General features: G+C 39.5%; 2 protein-coding genes across 9 annotated transcripts in view; one reads left to right on the top strand and one right to left on the bottom strand.

Annotated features, from left to right (window-relative positions):
- The window catches only part of DNAI4 (dynein axonemal intermediate chain 4), an 89,366-nt gene extending 73,185 nt beyond the window's left edge, over positions 1–16,181 (bottom strand). For both annotated transcript variants that reach the window (XM_045897453.3, XM_045897454.3), the window contains exons 1-2: positions 15,929–16,181; positions 3,706–3,883 (exon numbers count right to left, since the gene is read on the bottom strand). In XM_045897453.3, the coding sequence (XP_045753409.1) occupies positions 3,706–3,883; positions 15,929–15,975 (225 nt within the window). In that variant the 5' untranslated portion in view covers positions 15,976–16,181. The remainder of the gene's footprint in view (positions 1–3,705; positions 3,884–15,928) is intronic.
- Positions 16,182–16,229: 48 nt separating this feature from the next.
- Positions 16,230–17,636, top strand: part of MIER1 (MIER1 transcriptional regulator) — a 64,874-nt gene continuing 63,467 nt past the window's right edge. For 3 of the 7 annotated variants that reach the window (XM_045897456.3, XM_064588995.1, XM_045897455.3), the window contains exons 1-2: positions 16,230–16,362; positions 17,470–17,570. In XM_045897456.3, the coding sequence (XP_045753412.1) occupies positions 16,296–16,362; positions 17,470–17,570 (168 nt within the window). In that variant the 5' untranslated portion in view covers positions 16,230–16,295. Of the gene's footprint in view, positions 16,363–16,560; positions 16,686–16,718; positions 16,856–16,944; positions 17,571–17,636 lie in introns of those variants that run through there. The other 4 variants (XM_054512819.2, XM_045897462.3, XM_064588996.1 and 1 more) reach the window with 4 other exon arrangements.

Genomic DNA, 17,636 nt, shown 5'->3' with positions numbered 1-17,636 from the left:
CTGTTGCAAATGAAGTTAGTTCCTTTTGGAAGATATTAGGAGCTATTTGTTTTACAGCTTGCTTCTCCCCCTAGATAAAATCTCTGCACCATGGGAGTGGAAACAATGGTAAGCTTCTCTATGAGTGACAACCTCATTCTAAATGTTGAATGCTCCATAGTGGGGGCAGAGCAGTAACCTGAGATATTATCAGCTTGCTTCTCCTGACCTGGAACCATTTCCTCATGATCCAGGGCAGGACCTCAGTATTCTCAGTGTGCCACACTCAAGGTAGAGTTCATCAGTAGGGATTAGGCAGAAGAAAGGAGTCCATACTTCTCAACTGTACTCACCCAGAACTTAGCCTCAGCAACAGGCATTTGGGGGCAGGATGAGAAATGCTGAAGTTCTGCTTTGGGGAAGAAAGCCCTACATTTATTTATTTGAGAGAGAGAGACAGAGAGCACTCACAGGAGCACACGTGAGGGATGGGGTTCGAAGAACAGAACGGGAGGGAGAGGGACAAGCAGTCTGCGCTAAGCATGGAGCCAGACTTGGGGCTCTATCCCAGGACCCTGAGATCATGACTTGAGCCAAAACCTAGAGTTGGACACTTAACCAACTGAGCCACCCAGATACCCCTCTTCTAAGAGTTTTATAGTTTTAGCTGTAAGGGCTTGATACATTTGGCGTTATTTTTGTATATAAGGGTCCTACATCATTCTTTTGCATGTAGATATCCAGTTTTTCCAACACCTTTGTTGAAAAGACTGTCCTTTCCTCATTGCATAGAATTGGCATCCTTGTTGAAAATCATCTGAACTTATATGTAAGGGGTTATTTCTGGGCCCTCTATTCTATTCCATTGGTCCATATATCTGTCTTTATGCTAGTAGTGCACTGTATTGATTACTACAGCTTCATAGTAAGTTTTGAAATCAGGACGTGTGAGACCTTCACCTTTGTGGTTCTTTTTCAAGATTGTTTTGACTATTTGGGGTCTCTTAATATTCCATATCCATTTTAGGATGGATTTTTTTATTTCCACAAGAAATGTCATTGGGATTTTGATAGGGATTGCTTTGAATCTGTATCTTGTTTTGGGTAGAATTGACATCCTAAGAAATATTCCAATGTATAAACAAGGGATGTTTTCCCATTTATTATCGTCTTCTTTCATTTCTTTCAGCAATTTTTGTAGTTATCAGTGTACGTCTTTCACTTCCTTAGTTTATTCCTAAGTATTTTATTCTTTTTGATATTATTGTAAATAGAAATCTTTTTTCTTAATTTTCTTTTTGGATTGTTTTCTTTTTGGATTGGATAGAATCCAAAACATTGTTGCTAGTGTATAGCAACACAACTGATTTTTGTGTGTTAATTTTCTATACTAAAACTTTGCTGAATTGATTAGTTCTAAGTTGTTTGCTTTTTTTTTTTTCTTAAATGTGGCATCTTTGGGGTTTTCTACATATAAGATCATGTCATCTGTGAACTGAGATTTACTTTTTCCTTTCCATTTTGGACGATTTTTCTTTCTTCTTCTTCACTAATTGCTCTGGCTTGGACACCCACTATGCTGAGAAGTAGCAAAAGTGGGCATCTTTGTGTTGTTCCTGATCTGAGGGGAAAAGCTTTCAGTCTTTCATCTCTGAGTCTGATGTTAGCTGTAGTTTTTTCAGAATGCCCTGAGGAAATCCTTTCTCTTTCAGATTAGCTAAATGGTTTAAAAAATTTTTTTAAAAAATGAATGGATATTAAATTTTTTCAAATGCTTTTTCTTTATCTGTTCTGATGATCCCATAGATTCTCCCCTCCCAGTCTATTAATATGCCAAGTAGTATTGATTTTTAAATGTTGGAACAACCTTGCATGCATTATCCTCAGTTAGTCATGATGCACTATCCCTTCTACATGTTGTAATACCATATAATATGTATGTATTGTATGTATAATATATACATAATACATATAATGGATACACAGTAATATATGATTGTTATGGACGGAATGTTTGTGTACACCCAAAATTCAAGTTGGACCCCTAATTCCAATGTGATGGTATTGGAAGGTAGAACCTTTGAAAAGTAATTAGGTCATGAAGGTGGAGACCTCATGAATGGGATTAGTGAGTACCCTCTGAAAAGAGGCCAGAGAGTTAGTTAAATGTCTTTCCACCATGTGATACATTGAGAATACATTGAGGATATATTGAGAAGTTAGCAGTCTGCAACCTGGAAGAGGGTCCTTACCAGAACTCAACCATGTTGGCATTCTTATCTTGGGCTTCCAGTCCCAGAACTGTGAGAAATAAATTTGTTTATAAGTCATCCAGCCAATAGTACTTTGTTTTAACAGCCTGAGTTGACTAAGATAATGGTACATGTAATATATATGCAAATATATAGTATTCATTTATTAAAATTATATTAGCTTGTTTTCATTTTTTGGCTATTATAAACAAAGATGCTATAAAAATTTGTGTACTAGTTTTTGTATAAACATATACTTTCTTTTCTCTTGAGTAGATACCTAGAAGTGGAATGGCTGGGTGGTATAGTAGGTATATATTTAACATTGAATAAACTGCCAAATGGTTTTTCATTTTCCATTCCTACCAGCAGTGTATGAAAATTCTGGTTCTTCCACATACTTGCCCACATTTAGTATGATCAGTCTTTTAATTTTAGCCATTCTAATAGGTGTTCAGCAGTATCTCAGGGTTTCAATTTACATTTCCCTAATGACTAATGCCGATCATCTTTTGATGTGCTCATTTGCTATCTGTATATGTACTTTGTTGAAGTATTTGTTCAAATGTTTTGTTCATGGGGTGCTGGGTGGCTCAATTGGTTAAGCATCTGCCTTTGGCTCAGGCCATGATCTCAGGGTCCTGGGATTGAGCCTTGAGTTGGGGGGTGGGGGGTGGGCTCTGCTCAGCAGGGTAGTCAGCTTCTCCCTCTGCACTCATTCTCTCTCTCAAGTAAATAAATAAAATCTTTAAAAACTGTTTTGCTCGTTTTAAAAATTAGGTCGTTTTAATATTGTTTTGAGAATTGTTTATATATTTTGGATACAAGTACTTTATCAGATATATGCTTTATAAATAATTTTTCCCACTGTATGGCTTCTTTTTTCATTCTTTTAGCAACAATGTTTTTCAGAGACCAGAAGAAGCTTTCATTTTGATGGAGTCCAATTTACCAATTTTATCTTTAATGGACTGTGTTTTTTTGTGTCATATCTAAAAATATCATTGCCTAGCCCATTCAGATTTATATATTACATACTTGTCTGTATATATATTATACTTTGATTAAAAGTTTTAAAAATTCAATTCTTAGTTTTCTAATGAGATAACTAATTTTGTGACAATTTATCTTATATTTTCTAGGGTACACTGCAAAGAAGAATGGATGTTAGCTTTACTATCTATATTATAGCTAGGTTAGCTATTATTAATACCATAATCAACTAGTTCTTAAGGTCATGAGTAGACTTTCCTCACTCCACTCTAATGTTCTCATGATTAGTAATGAATTATAGGAGCCAACAGCCAATATTGTGCTGTAAGATATGTTATGTGGTAAAGACCAACAAAATCAATATATCGATATTAGAAGTGAGTCGGTTATTTCAAAGCAGTATATTTTCTATCCTTAACATTTCAGTCAAGTTCTTTATGGTGCCATTTTCAAATAAACTCAGAATTCTAAAGAACATTACCTGTATGACTGTCCTTGGGGTAGAAATATTCATTTTTTCTGTTTTTATCTCAGGTAGAACCGTCAAGGTTTTTGACATAGCCATTCTGCTTTGGTTTGCACCAACATATCCTTTTGTTTGACCTCCTTTTACTGTGTTAGTAAAGCTAATAGATTTCTTTGGCTGTGGGCCAACGCTCCTATATCAGAAAAAGAAAACATAATACAAAGGATCCATGATTGAAGGAAAATTAACCAACAGTAAAAAAGCAGACTTTCATTTAGAAACATGGAAACAATCTGAACATATAAACAATAAATAATAATAGCTACCTGAGAGCTCATCATGTGTAAACAGAGTTCTAGAATGTTTACATGCATTATGTCACTTTTTTCTTGCAACCCTTAAGAGGCTGCTATAAATATCATTTTATATAAAATCACAGAGGCTTAAGAGGGAAAAATTCCTCCTAGAGTTGAAATTTGAAGCCAGGCAGTTCAATCCAAAGTCTGCACTGATTTCTCTAGGTCTTAGTTTCCTTATCTGTAAGATGGGGATATTAAATAGTACCCTATTCATAGATTATTATGAAGATTAAATGGATTAATTTGTATATTATGGTTAGGAAGTCCCTGGCACATAGTAAAGCATAAGTGAGTGTACAGTACAGCTCCACAGGCAGAACGAAGCATGAGTAATAAAACCTGGAAAAAATATTGTGTTCCTGCCTGAACAATTACATAATAATTTTTAATAAGAAGAGAAGATAAAATCAAAATGTTTGCATCCTGGAGAAAAAAATATGATTTCACTTTTGTATACTCTGCAAATTCCTAAACACAAAAACCTACCTTATCATTCCTTTGTTCTAGTACTCTGATCGTACTATGGATTTCTATAAAACAAGGATGATCTTCCTTTAGATTATAAAAAGGAAATCTGTTTCCAAAGAAAACATTTTGTCTTTTTATTATTTTTAAATTTTTATTTTAAGTAGGCTCCACACCTAACATGGGGCTTGAACTCATGACCCTGAGATTAAGAGTTGCATGCTCTACTGACTGAGCCAGCCAGGCGCCCCAAACCCCCAAAGAAAACATTTTAAATGATACTTTTACTTTTCAAATCATAAAAGATCAGACAAGAATGAAATATTTTTAAATGACAATCATCAATCCATTTTCACATGTTATTTTTCTTCATAGCATTTATTATGACTTGACACTTTGTTCCTGTTGTCCACTCCTTTACTAAAATGTAAGCATCTTCAGGGCAAGAACTTTTGTCTTGTTAATTGCTACATTCCTAGAACCCACAACAGTACCCAGTATACTGTGGTCACTAAAAAAGTATTGTTTAAATAAATGAATTTTATTCATGTGGTATTTCCAATTTATATTCTTTTAAAGTATGTTACTCTCTCCTCCCACCTTCAATGTCTAAATGACTTTATCTTCAACATCTCTAAGAAAATAAGATCAACCAGGTAAAAACTCCTTAAATTATTTCTCTGTTGTCATTATATTTTTCTTCTATATCCTACAAACTCATCTAAATTTATCGTTCTTTCTTCTTTCAATAAAAGAGTTGCCATTCCTATCTAAGGCTAATCTTTCTACCTGTGCTCTAAAACCTGTTGGTTGTACTTTCTCAGGACATCTGTCCATCAGTAATTCCCTATCTGCTACATATTATTTCCTATCTTTTCCCCTGGAGCATATAATTATGCTCCAGTCATCCCCTTAACTTAAAAATCCTTCCTTTATGCCTTCCTCTATGTGTTACTTTATCTACCCTTCCTTTCATAGCTCAACTCTTTAAATATTAGTCAATACTACTACTTCCTTATTCCTCTTATCTGACCCATAATTCACTACAATCTAGTTCTACCTCCTACCACATAGAGACTTTCATTAAAATCACCTAGTCCTTCAACTTGTCAAATCTAAGGGACTCTTTTCAGTACTTATCTTTGTAGCATCTGACAGTTGACCCCTCCCTCTTCTGTGACACCACCATCTCTTATTTTCAACCTCTTTGGGACCTCTAACCATCTGACCCTTCCATTTTCTATTAGTACCTTTTAGGTTTCTCTTCTTTCTCTATTTAATCCAGAATCCACAATTCATCAACTGAATCACTCTTTTACCATTACCTTCAACTTGTATTTTCTCTCTCCTTGACATCTTGCCCTCCTATTCTTAAAAAACTAGTCCTCCCATTCTATTTTTCCTTTATTAGTTTCCTCCTTTGAAGATTACACTTAGGCTCAAACCTCAGTTATTTGTTTGTTCTCTCTCTCTCTCTCCACACATACAACACACAGTATCCCTGAGTAAAGTAACAAAACCTATGGTTTCAATGACTACTTATATTTCACCTCCTTATGGCAGTCTGCCATCATCACCACCACCTCCTTTCTCCCATTCCCTGAAGATTTTATATCCTAAATTACTCTCTCTCTCTCGAATACTACTTCTGGCATAATTCCTGAGTATTTCAATATCCATGAAGGTAATCCTTCTAATACTATGACTTCTTAGCAACTTGAACCTTTCTTACATACATAATCTTGTCCTCCTTGCTATGTCAGCTACTTATTCCCATGGTCATACATTTTACCTTGTCCTTAGCAAGGTCAACTGTCACTTCCTATTTTTCCAGCTTATATGCCCTCTTTTTTTTTTATAATGAATTTTCTTGGGTAGCTTATGCTCTCTCTCATTTTATTTTTGAGAGAGAGACAGAGAACCCATGCAAGTGGGAGGTGGGGAGGGACAAAGGGGCAAAGGGAGAGGGAGAGAGAGAGAATCTTAAGCAGGCTCCACAATCAGTGCAAAGCCTGATGTGGGGCTCGGTCTCATAACCCTGAGATCAGGACCTGAGCGGAAATCAAGAGTTGGACGCTTAACTGACTGAGCCACCCAGGCGCCCCTACACTCTCTTAATACCTAATTTCAAACGGCTCTATTCAACTCCCTTCAACTCCGTTATCACCTTCAAACCCTTGATTCTATCATGTTTTACTGCTTCACCCACTCCTCTCATGCAATCTTTTCTCTCCTGAGCTTAAGGTTAATAAATATAATCCATAGTTGATTAGGCATATCTCAGAGATACTGCAAGTTCAGTTCAGGCTACCACAATAAAGCAAATATCACAATAAAGTGAGTAAAATGAATGTTTTGGTTTCCCAGTGCATATAAAATTGTGTTTACACTATACTGTACTCTATTAAATATGCAATAGCATTATGTCTAAAAATACAATGTACATACCCTAATTAAAAAACACTTTATTGCTAAAAAATGCTACCCATCATCTAAACTTTCAGTGAGTCATAATCACTGATCACAGTTCACTATAACAAATATAATAATAAAAACGTTTGAAATATTGCAAGAATTACCAAAATGTGACAGAGCCACAAAGTGAGCAAATGCTATTTGAAAAATGGTGCCGCTAGACTAGCTGGACACAGGGTTGCCACAAACCTTCAATTCGTAAAAAACACAGTATCAACAAAGTGCCATGAAGAGAAGTACAATAAAATGAGGTATGCCTGTATTATAATCCTTACTTACACTCTCATCATACTTTTTTTTTTTTAAATTCACTGTACTTGCTGGCAAAACCAAAACTTTGATCAATTCCAATTACTGCTTACTTTGAGCCTACACCTGTATACTAACCACATTTCTATCTTCTGTAAACTTGATGCTTTACCATTTGCCACACATGTTTAGGCCCAACATGTCTTGTTCTGGACAAACTGATATGCTCAAGTCATTGTGTCTTGGTTTCCTGCCTCCCTTGTCCCCCCCTCCCCTCCCAGGGGCACAATTTCCCAATGCAAACCAGTCTATCCCCAACTGCCTCCCTTGTCAGGCCCTCACACTCTGGCCCACTATATACCTTCCCTCATCACCCTATAACCAGGTACCAGACAGTTAAGGATGGCCCCTATGTTCCAGAACCCACTGAAATTATTCAAACTAGCCAATCTTAAGCCTGCTTGCCTCACCTGTACCTTCCCATCAAAACCATGAAAAAGAAAGGCCCACAGTTCCTCCCTTTCCCTCTGCCTGATGACTGACCCCAGTGCTTCCCTAAGTAGCCCCCTGTGGCATTGCCTACCCTCTCCTCTTGGTAACTATGAGTAATAGACTATTTTTTTCAATGTCAATCATCTCCTGATCTGTTGACCCTACTATACTTCAAATTTTCTATTAATATGCTATATTTTAATTCAACCTGTACAGCTAAATGAAGCTGGAGAAAAAACATCCAACCATGATGCCAGATCTCATTTTAAATTATGGATCATTAACTTAAAGTGTCTTTAATGCGCCAGCAATCATACTGTATTTTCTTGGTTCACTTTTTACTAGACCTTCTAAGGTCACTATTTCATATTTCTCTCTTCTTGAATATCAACATCTACTCCCATCTTTATTTTCAGCTGATTAAATGAGAAAACTGAGCTAATCAAGTAACTTTCAAATACTCCTACTGTCACAACTATGCACCTGATTATATCTATACCTACATCCTCTATTTCTCTCTCATTACTCTGGATGAATTACTTATGATTCCAGCTTAGGTCAGTTCCTCTACTCATGTACTAGATTCAATTCCTTTCTGCCTATTCAAGGACACTGCTCTAGTAATTCTCTCATGCTTTTCTTGCTCTACTGCATTATTCCTTTTAGCAGGTAAACGTGCTATTATTTCTCCTATCTTAAAGAATTTCTTTTGATTCTGTCTACCTCTCCAGCTACCATCCATTCATCTTTCCTTTAACTATAGCAACTACTTTGAAAGAACTGTCTGTACTTATTGTTTCTAATTTCCCTCTGTATATACTCTCTTGAACCTGATCCAGTCAAGTTTTAGCCCTTATCATTCCACCAAAAGAATTCTTACCAAGGTCCAGTTGCCTCTACAATATTAATTGCCAATGTTCTCATCTTACTTATCAGCAGAATTTACCCAGCTGCTCCTTCTTTTTTCTTTTTAACTTAGATTGTACGACACTTCCCTTATCTGGTTTTCTTCCTACTTTTTCTGCAATGTTCATCCTTGGACTTCTTATATCTGTCTACACTCATAGCCTAGGTGAACTCATCCAATGCATGATTTAAATACCATCTATATGACTCCCAAATATATATCTCTACCTTTCCTCTGAACCCTAGACCCATATACCCACCTGCCTACTTGACATCTCTGACTCAAAATTAGCATGTCCAAAACTGAGCTCCTGACAATCTCACCCTTACCTTGTCCAGCAAACCTACTCTTCTAGCAGTCTTCCCCCATTTTTGTTAAAAGTAATGCTATTCTTTCAGTTGCTCAGGTGAGAAAACTTCAAAATATATCCTGAATCCAACCATTTTGTTATCAACCTTGTTGCCACCGTCCTCGTACAAATAACTATCCTACCTCTCTTGGATTGCTGCAGCAGCCTTCTAACTCTTCTTGCTTAACCTCGATCCCCTGAAATCTATTCTCCACATGGCAGCCAAGAGTGATCCTCTAAAACACAAGTTAGATCATATCACTACTCTGCTTAAAATCCTCCATTTGTTTACCATCTCATTCATAGTAAAAGTCTAAGTCTTTACTATGACCTAAAAAGTTCTACATGCATTGTTAGATCTCTGACTTCATGTTCAATGCTCTTTCCCTTGTATACTTTGCTCTTGTCACATTGGCATCCTTGATATTGCCAGGTGTATTTTCCTATCGTAGCCTTTGCCCTTGCTGTCCCCTTTGCCTGAAATGCTCTTCCCAATAAATGTACATGTTTAGCATCCTTTCTTCAGGTCTTTACATAAAACCACCTTCTTAGTGTAACCTTCCCTGACTCCCCTATCTAAAAATGTCAAACACTCCTCTCAAATATTTCATAAGCCCTTGCTTTATTTTTCTCGTTAGGACTTACTAACAAACATAATGCATCTTTTACTTAAATATCTTATGAATTAGTTGTCTCTCCCCCACTTAGAATTTAAGTTTCATGAGGGTAAGGATTTGGGGCTGTTTTGTTCCCTGCTGTATCCCTAATGCCTACAGTAGTACTAAACACACAGTAGCTGCTTAATGAATATTTGTTGAATAAATAATCCCTAAATCATTATATCTAACTCAAAACATGCAATCTTCATATTCAGGTGTTTACCAGCCTACTGGGTGGCTCCAGCTAAATGTCTATAAGACATCTCAAACTGAATAGATACATAATGAAATATCACATTTACTCATAAACCAGTTCTTCCTTTTTTACTCTCTATAGGACCCAATTAGAAATGAATTAGTGAATGATGTTACATTTATCGATTAGGTAGTTACTGGGATCTCATGAGAGAGCATTATCAGTGAACTCTCCCACATCTTCGCACTGTAAGTTTTATGGGAAGGAACCATGTTTATCATGTTCACAGTTACAGCTCTAGCTCTTAGCACTCTGTCTGACAGAGTAGGAAATCCGAAAATACAGACCATTTTTTGAAAGAAATTGAAAGACATGCCTGTAGCCAATTATGTGAGAAATTTATGGTACATCTCTAACTGTATTAGAAAATATATGTTTTCAAAAGAGGAAAATTAGAGAAGGTTTGAGATTTCAGGAGGTAACCACTTTGAAAACCACTACACCTGAAAACAGAGTCATCCTACAAGTGGTCATGTAGAGGTGTATGTACATTACTGAGTTTTCCAAAGCAGGGACCTAATTTGTTTTGACTCCTGTATCTTCATTATCTAGGGCAATAACTGAAAAATATAAGGCATTCAATTGGTATCTATAGAAAGAACTCCTGATAATCACTTCCATGAAAATAGGGGCAAATGACATTAAAAACATGCTATATGTACAGAAATCTCACTATGAATAAATCACAAGAGGAAAAGTAGGTGTGGCTTGTGAAAGTTTCTGTATTAGTCCCTTATTTTAGTGGGAAGATGGTAATTCCAATGTAAACCAAATAAATTTCTTCCATTCATTCGAGTTATTTATAAAACACTTCCTGTACATAAGGCCCTGTGCTATACACTGGCAGGGATACAATATGAATCAGATATGAGCCCTAAGGAGCTTATAGTCTGATAAAAGAGTCAAAGTCTGTACATGATTATAATGGAAGTACAAAATTTTATTTGCTGCAAAAGAGTAAAGTGACCTGAACTATGCTTCAGAAAAATTTAGCTGTATGCAGAACCTACTAAAAGTAAGACCATTAGTTAGATGCTATGGGAATAGTCCCAGATGAGAAATAATCAAGGCTTAACATGGCGTGGCAGATGTAGAAATAAATACAAAATACACCTGTGTTCAGCATGTCTATTTATTTTTTGCATTTTGATGCTTTGACATCAAAGAACTTGCTGACCCTGGAGGGACTGCCCCTCCCAAGGCTAATCTATTCCTGAACATAGTAAGGGACTCACCTGCCAGCACCCTTTCGTATGCAAACCAACCAATCCAGAGCCTAAACCCTTAACCAACTCCTTTTATTGGGCTCTCTCAGAGATCTCACTTTCTGGGCCACTATCCATCTGCCCTAATCACCCTTGGAACAGGAACCAGACAACTAGAGATAGTCCCTACGACCAGAGCCTTTTGAAATTATCCAAATGAGCCAATTCTAAACCTGCTTATTCTGCTTTGTCTGTTCCTCCCATGGAAACCACAATAAAGGTGCTTGCCCATGTTTTCCTCCAGCTTGTTCTACCTCCTGACTGGCCCTTCTGCTTTCCCAGTTGGCCTCCTGTGTAGTGTGGCATGCCATGCCTCCTGTTCCTATGGATCCATGAGTATTTAAAAAAGCTTCTCCCCTCATAACAGTCATTTCCATGTCTATAAAACATATCTCAAGTACCCTTAAAAGATAGCAGACACAGAACTGATAGGACTTACATAACAATGCCACTTAAACTTTAAATTTCAAAGAACTTCCACCTATATTTTCTAATTCAATTCTTAAAATAACTTGTAAGATACTTAATAGTCATATTTTACAAGTAAGAAAGCTTAAACTCAAAAGTCAATTTAAATGCTCAAACTCGTCCAATAATTCACAGGCTATTAATCTGTTTGTACATTAAAGTTAATAATAGTATGTATCTTGTAGAGTTAAGGTGATGATTAAATTAGTCCTTACTTCTAAGTAAAGTTAGAAGTAAGAAGTTAAACTGTAGACACGTCATGTTAGGTATCAGTGGTATCTTGGTGGAGCTGTCTGGTGGCAGTTGAAAATGCAAGAGTAAAGTAAATTTCAAGGAACAGAAGTAAGAGCTAGAGATTCAGATTTGAGAATTTTTGCATGGAGATGATAATAAATGAACAGAGTCCCCAAATAAAAACCTAAAGGCACAAAGGGAAGGTAACAGAGCTAAAGGAAGAACCTGGAGATGGTAAAAGAAATCAGAAAATAGGCATTGACTTTTGACTTGTGACTTTTGAAACCTTTTGGTCACTCATTATTGACCTTTGAATAGTTTCTGTACAGAAATAGAGACAACAGACTGCAAGGGTTAAAGAGTGAACACAGACGTTTCTGGTCCAACATGTAAAGACCACAAAAGTCACTAATGTTATTTTTATCACAAGAAAAAGGCTTAGCAAACTGAAAATCAACACGTCTTTTTAGATCCATCAGATCAGTTTATAGACAAACCACTGGCCAGAAAGCTGGACAAGCAGGAGAAAACAGGCAAGCTGGAGAAATCACAACTTACTGGGTACAGACCCTCCAACTGGGGCCAGGGAATGGTAGGAAACCTTAAAGGGTAATTGACTAATTGCAGGAGACTGAGTGTAAACTAATTTGAAAGATAAAAACTCCCAGGGCCCGGGGCGCCTGGGTGGCTCAGTCATTAAGCGTCTGCGTTCGGCTCAGGTCATGATCCCAGGACCCTGGGATCGAGCCCTATACTGGGCTCCCTGCTCAGCGGGAAGCCTGCTTCTCCCTCTCCCACCCCCCCTGCTTGTGTTCCTGCTCTCGCTCTGTCTCTCTCTGTCAAATAAATAAATAAAATCTTTAAAAACAAAAACCAAAAAACTCCCAGGCCCCAGCCTCATAGAGGCCTACTATGACACCCATCAGGCTCTCGGGAAGAAGATCAAAGAAAAACGCCCTCATAATTCCAGCAGGGGGATAGGGCATGACCATTCTAAAATACACCCAGAATGTTCAGCTTTTCTTAACAAAGGTCTACCCTCAAGGAAAATTATTTTAGCAGAGCCTCATCAACATGTGGGAAGGGAAATACCCAACTCCAAGTCCCTCTAGACCTCTTGTTTCACCCAAGGAAAAAAATCTGAGAAACACTTATGAAGGTCACAGCCCAGGGTCAAAGCTCCACTAAAAGACTAAGACCTAATTACAGGATTATGGAACACTTCTCCTACCAACATCTTACCACCACACCACCAGGTCTCCAGTAAAATAACAGGGGATTGAAATGGGAAGAACTACAAAGCTCAGACTCCATGACGGAGTCTCTAGGGGAACCTAAAAAAAGAGACAAAAACAAGGACACTAGAGGAAATTGAAGCCTCATAAACCTACTGCTACAGCAAACACAGCCTAATTCCTAGCCAGATAAACACAAAACCTCACACTAAGGGCTTATTTACCTCAATTCATATTACCTGATGCAACATGTTCAGCTTTCAACAGAAAATTACAAAGCATATCAACGGGCAAAAAACAAGTCTGAAGAAACAAAGCAAGCATTAGAGCAGACTAAGATATGGCAGAAATTTTGAAATTGTCAAGATTGGGAAATAAAATAATTATGAGTAAGGTAAGTATGGTAAGGACTCTAATGGAAAAAAGTGGATAGATAACATGAAAACTCTAAGGAAGAATCAAAAGGAAATGAATGAACATGTAAAAAGTAGAATAGAGGAACTGGGCAGAGAAGTGGGATCAATGCATTGCAGAAAAGAGTGGTGGTTTTTACCACAATGGGAGATTGTTAAGCTAGTGGGAAAGAGCTAATACAGGAAAAATTAGAGAAAGTGGAAAATTGATAAACACATGTTTTATGGGATCCTTTCTGAGATCAGCATTAAGTCTTAAAAGGAGGAAGATGAGAAATAACATATTAGGTAAAATCAATGGTTGTAAACGTTGAAGTCTGTGAAATTTTGCTTTAACTGGATAACATGGCTATCTCAAAATGTGAAGGTTATACTACTTCCCATCTCCCACCTGATTCTTTCCTCAAGAGGTAATCTCTTAGGAATTTGTCATTATTTAAGAAATTCCCAAGAGAATTCAGGAATTCAACTTAATTTTACTTTGAGATTTCCATACCTACAAGTAAAAACAAAAACCAAACAGGATGCACAGTAACCAATATCACTGAAGTACATTACTCATTCGTTCAGTCAGCAAATATTGAGTGCCTTCTTCATTCAAGGCAATAAGAGTGAACAAAACAAAAATGTCTGCCCCATGGAATACCATAGTTTGGGTGAAGATGCACTGATGAACATGTATATTATACATCGGGTAGGGATAAGTTTTATGGATAAGCTGAAACCAAGGTTGAGGAACTGGAAGTGCTGGGAATTAGAAGTATTATTTTATGAGGGGTGGTTAGAGAAGGACTTTTTGATAAGATGACATCTAAAGGAAATAAGTGAGTCATGACACTATCTGGGGGTGCCATATTCCAAAGAACAGCAAATACAAACAAAAAACAAAAACAAAAAAAACCCCCAAAACCCTGCAAATGCATAAGCCTTAGAGTGGGAAAATAATGTGCCTGATGTTGTTGTGGAACAATGAGCCAAAGGGAAGAGTCCAAGGTGAGATCCTATGGGACTCTGTAATGATGTGAAATTTTAGTCTGAGTGAAATGGGAAAAACTGGAGGGTTTTGAGAAGAGCACAGTGACTACCATGTGTAGGGTGTTAGTAAGGCCATCTAGGTGGTTACTGTAATGTTACAGGGACTTCTATTAGAGCGGTAGTTTCAATTTATTTTGCAGGTAGAAATGACAGAATCTGCTGATGGAGTGGGGCATTAGAGAAGTCAAGGGAAACAACAAGGTTTTTTTTACTGGGTAACTGGAAGAGCAGAAATTGTCATTTACTGAAATGGCAAAGACTGCAGAGTAGGTAAGAGGGAGAAATTAGTTTAGTTTTGCATATGAATTTTGAGATGTCTATTAACTTCTAAGTGCAGATGTTGATTTTATTAAAGTCTGGTTTTTGGAAGAGGTGCTGGCTAGAGATATAAACTTGTGAATCATAAGCATATAGGTGATTTTTAAAGGCATAAGACAATAGTGAAGAAAAGGCGTTTAAAGACTGACCCCAGCAACACTCCAATATTTAGATATGGGAAAGAAGAAAAAGTACCAGCAAAGTATTTTGAAAAGAAGTAGCCATAAAACAAGGAGAGAACTAGGGAGGAGTGGTGTCCCAGAAACCAAATGAAGTGATTCAAAATTCGAGAAGTAGAAGGGTTAAGAAGAAACTGAGAAATGGCCATTGCATTTCAATGGACGCCTATTGCTGACCTTCACAAAAACTATTTTGGTGGAGTGGTAGAATGGAAAAAAGACGCTGAGAACCATATTCAAGAAAGAATGTATGGTTCTCTCCCAAGAACTTTCAACAAGTTCTGTTAAAGAAAGATTAGCTCAGCTGGAGATTGGAGGAAAGATGTTGAAGGTCTGAGAAGAGAGAACAAAAGTGGCCTGGAAGTGTGGGAGAGTGGATTAATGAGGAATCTTTAGTGCAGTTGCTGGGCATTACTAAGGGACCATTTGTTATAAGCAAAACAAGTCCACAGAGCTGTGTGCTCTTCTCCAGCCTCTCGTTCAAGTGTTGCAGAAACGGCAGAACGTCGCGAGCAGTAATGGGTTTTAAGGCACGATGGCATGAGGAGGCAGAATAAACTTCGATTACGGAGCATAGTCAAATTCAGTCTGGTGGCTCACTGAACCTGAGGATTGAAAGGGGCAACAAGCATGACGCGGCTGACCGGAAAAACAACTCCAGAGTGTTAAGGAGGAAGAGCGGCTCTAAACAAAGCCGATCTTTTCCCGTAGAGCAAACACAGCAGTTTGGGGGTTGAAAAAGTCTGCACTAGGCCAAGTTAGGGGACACTGCCGCATGAGAGCTTCGAGGGCTGGCTGAACCCAGACGCAGAGACAGGATCTAAAAGGGCTTCCTCCGGGACCCAGGAGGATGGACTAAGGTTTTAGCGCCGGAACTTACAACCAGAGGTTCTGCTGCTTGCGGCTGTTTACTGGAGAGATGGGCATGGTGGCGACAGGCTGTGGAGTGGTCGGCCACCCCCTTCCCTAGCTGCTTCTGGCGTGCCTGTACCCCAACCCCCGGCGTTAGCGGCTCCGGCTGAGGCTCGGGAATGTTTGCCGGGCGTCATGGAGACGGAGGAGCCCGGGCTCAACAAGCGGCCGCGCGGTTGGCTGGCGGCTGGAGACCGAGGAGGAGGGCGGAGGCGGAGGGGAGGGCAGAGGGTTGGTGGAGCAAAAGGAAGCTCCGGACGACGACTAAAAAAAGGAGGCGGGCGGCCAGGGCCCCAGGCCCCTCCCAGGTTCTGAGTCTCCCCGGCTGCAGGCGGATGGATGGGGCTTCTTCAGGCGGTGGCGGCAGCAGTGAAGGTGGCGGCGGCAGCAGCGGCAGCGGCTGTAAGTGCAGCCTCCATAAACCATCTCTCCTCTCCTAGTCCTGATTGGGATGAAGGGCTCCTAAAGTGTCCTCGGTCCCCTTTCTCTCTTTCCCCTCCCCCACGGTAGAGCACCGCCCGGAAGACCCTTAACTTCCGGGGAGGGGCTGCAAGAGAACGCGCCCGGCCCGCTCCCCCCTCCCGGAGAGCGCCCGCCACCCCCCCCAAGGCGCATGCGCAGCTGTCCTCCACCGCGCACCCCCTCCGAGCCCGGTCTTTTGCTTTGGCTGTGGCGGCGGCGCCGCTCTTCCCTGGCGTCGCGGCGCGCCGGGAATCCGCTGCGGTGTGAGTTCGTCTCGCCCGGTTCGCTTCCGCACCTTTCTCCTTTCGGCCCCCGAATCCGGTCGGGGTGGGGCTAAGCTGACCATCCCCCTGTGGCTCCGCCTCTTTTTCCCTCTAGATCCGGGTTCGGTCCCAGCCCTCGGGAGACTCCTGCTCGCACCGCAGTCCCCGTGGTGAGCGGGGTCCTGGGCGAGCCGGCCCTTTTCGGAGGGAGTGAGGGAGGGAAGAGAGACTGGAAGAGGGCATTAATATGAAGGAATGAGGTCCTCCCGGTCCGTGGGAAGATCCCTGGGGACAGATGCCTCCCCCTCCTTGAAATGGCCTTGTTCTTGCAGCTTTTCGTGGAAAGATCTCTGGCTTGGAGCCCATCTCTGGTCCCTGTTTGCTATGTGACCTTGGGCGAGTCACTACCCTTCTCCGGGCCCCTGTTAGTCCTAAAGCTTCCTCCAACGCTATAACTCTTAATTTTGCAGAAAAGCTTATGCAGTTACAAGACTGGCCCGTCTACTGAGGCCGCTTAGCCCAGATGACGTGGAGTTGACTCTTCAATCATGGATGGAATGAGGCGACCTATGTATTGGGTCGTTTTTATTACTTTACCATTGGTTTCAAATTGCATGTCTCAAGGCTCATTAATGTTTTCATAAAATTGTCATGGGATCCTTGTCCTAATTTCTGGCCATCTTTTTTAAAATTAGAGACAGGCTGAGAATTAGAGACATGGTGAGCTTGTGGTATCATCATCTCTGGTCTCGTAACTACTGAGGCTTTCTTTCCTTTGATCCAGATGGTGTGGTGGCTCGATTCTCCCAGTGCCTGGCTGAGTTTCGGACGTGGTTAAGAACCAACTGGTTGAGGTTCAATGCAGACAAGACGGATGTGATGCTGGTAGGCAAGGGCACACTTGGAGATTAAGGGAGGGAAAAGCCAAACTCCCTCAAGTAATATAAATAT

The sequence above is a fragment of the Mirounga angustirostris genome, unplaced genomic scaffold (assembly GCF_029215605.1).
Source record: "Mirounga angustirostris isolate CCGP_5_RB_7025 unplaced genomic scaffold, mMirAng1.0.hap1 SCAF_4, whole genome shotgun sequence".
In the NCBI taxonomy this organism is placed as follows: Eukaryota; Metazoa; Chordata; class Mammalia; order Carnivora; family Phocidae; genus Mirounga; species Mirounga angustirostris.
The sequence above is the reverse complement of the archived record's forward strand: the minus strand, read 5'-3'. Positions and strand labels throughout refer to the sequence as shown.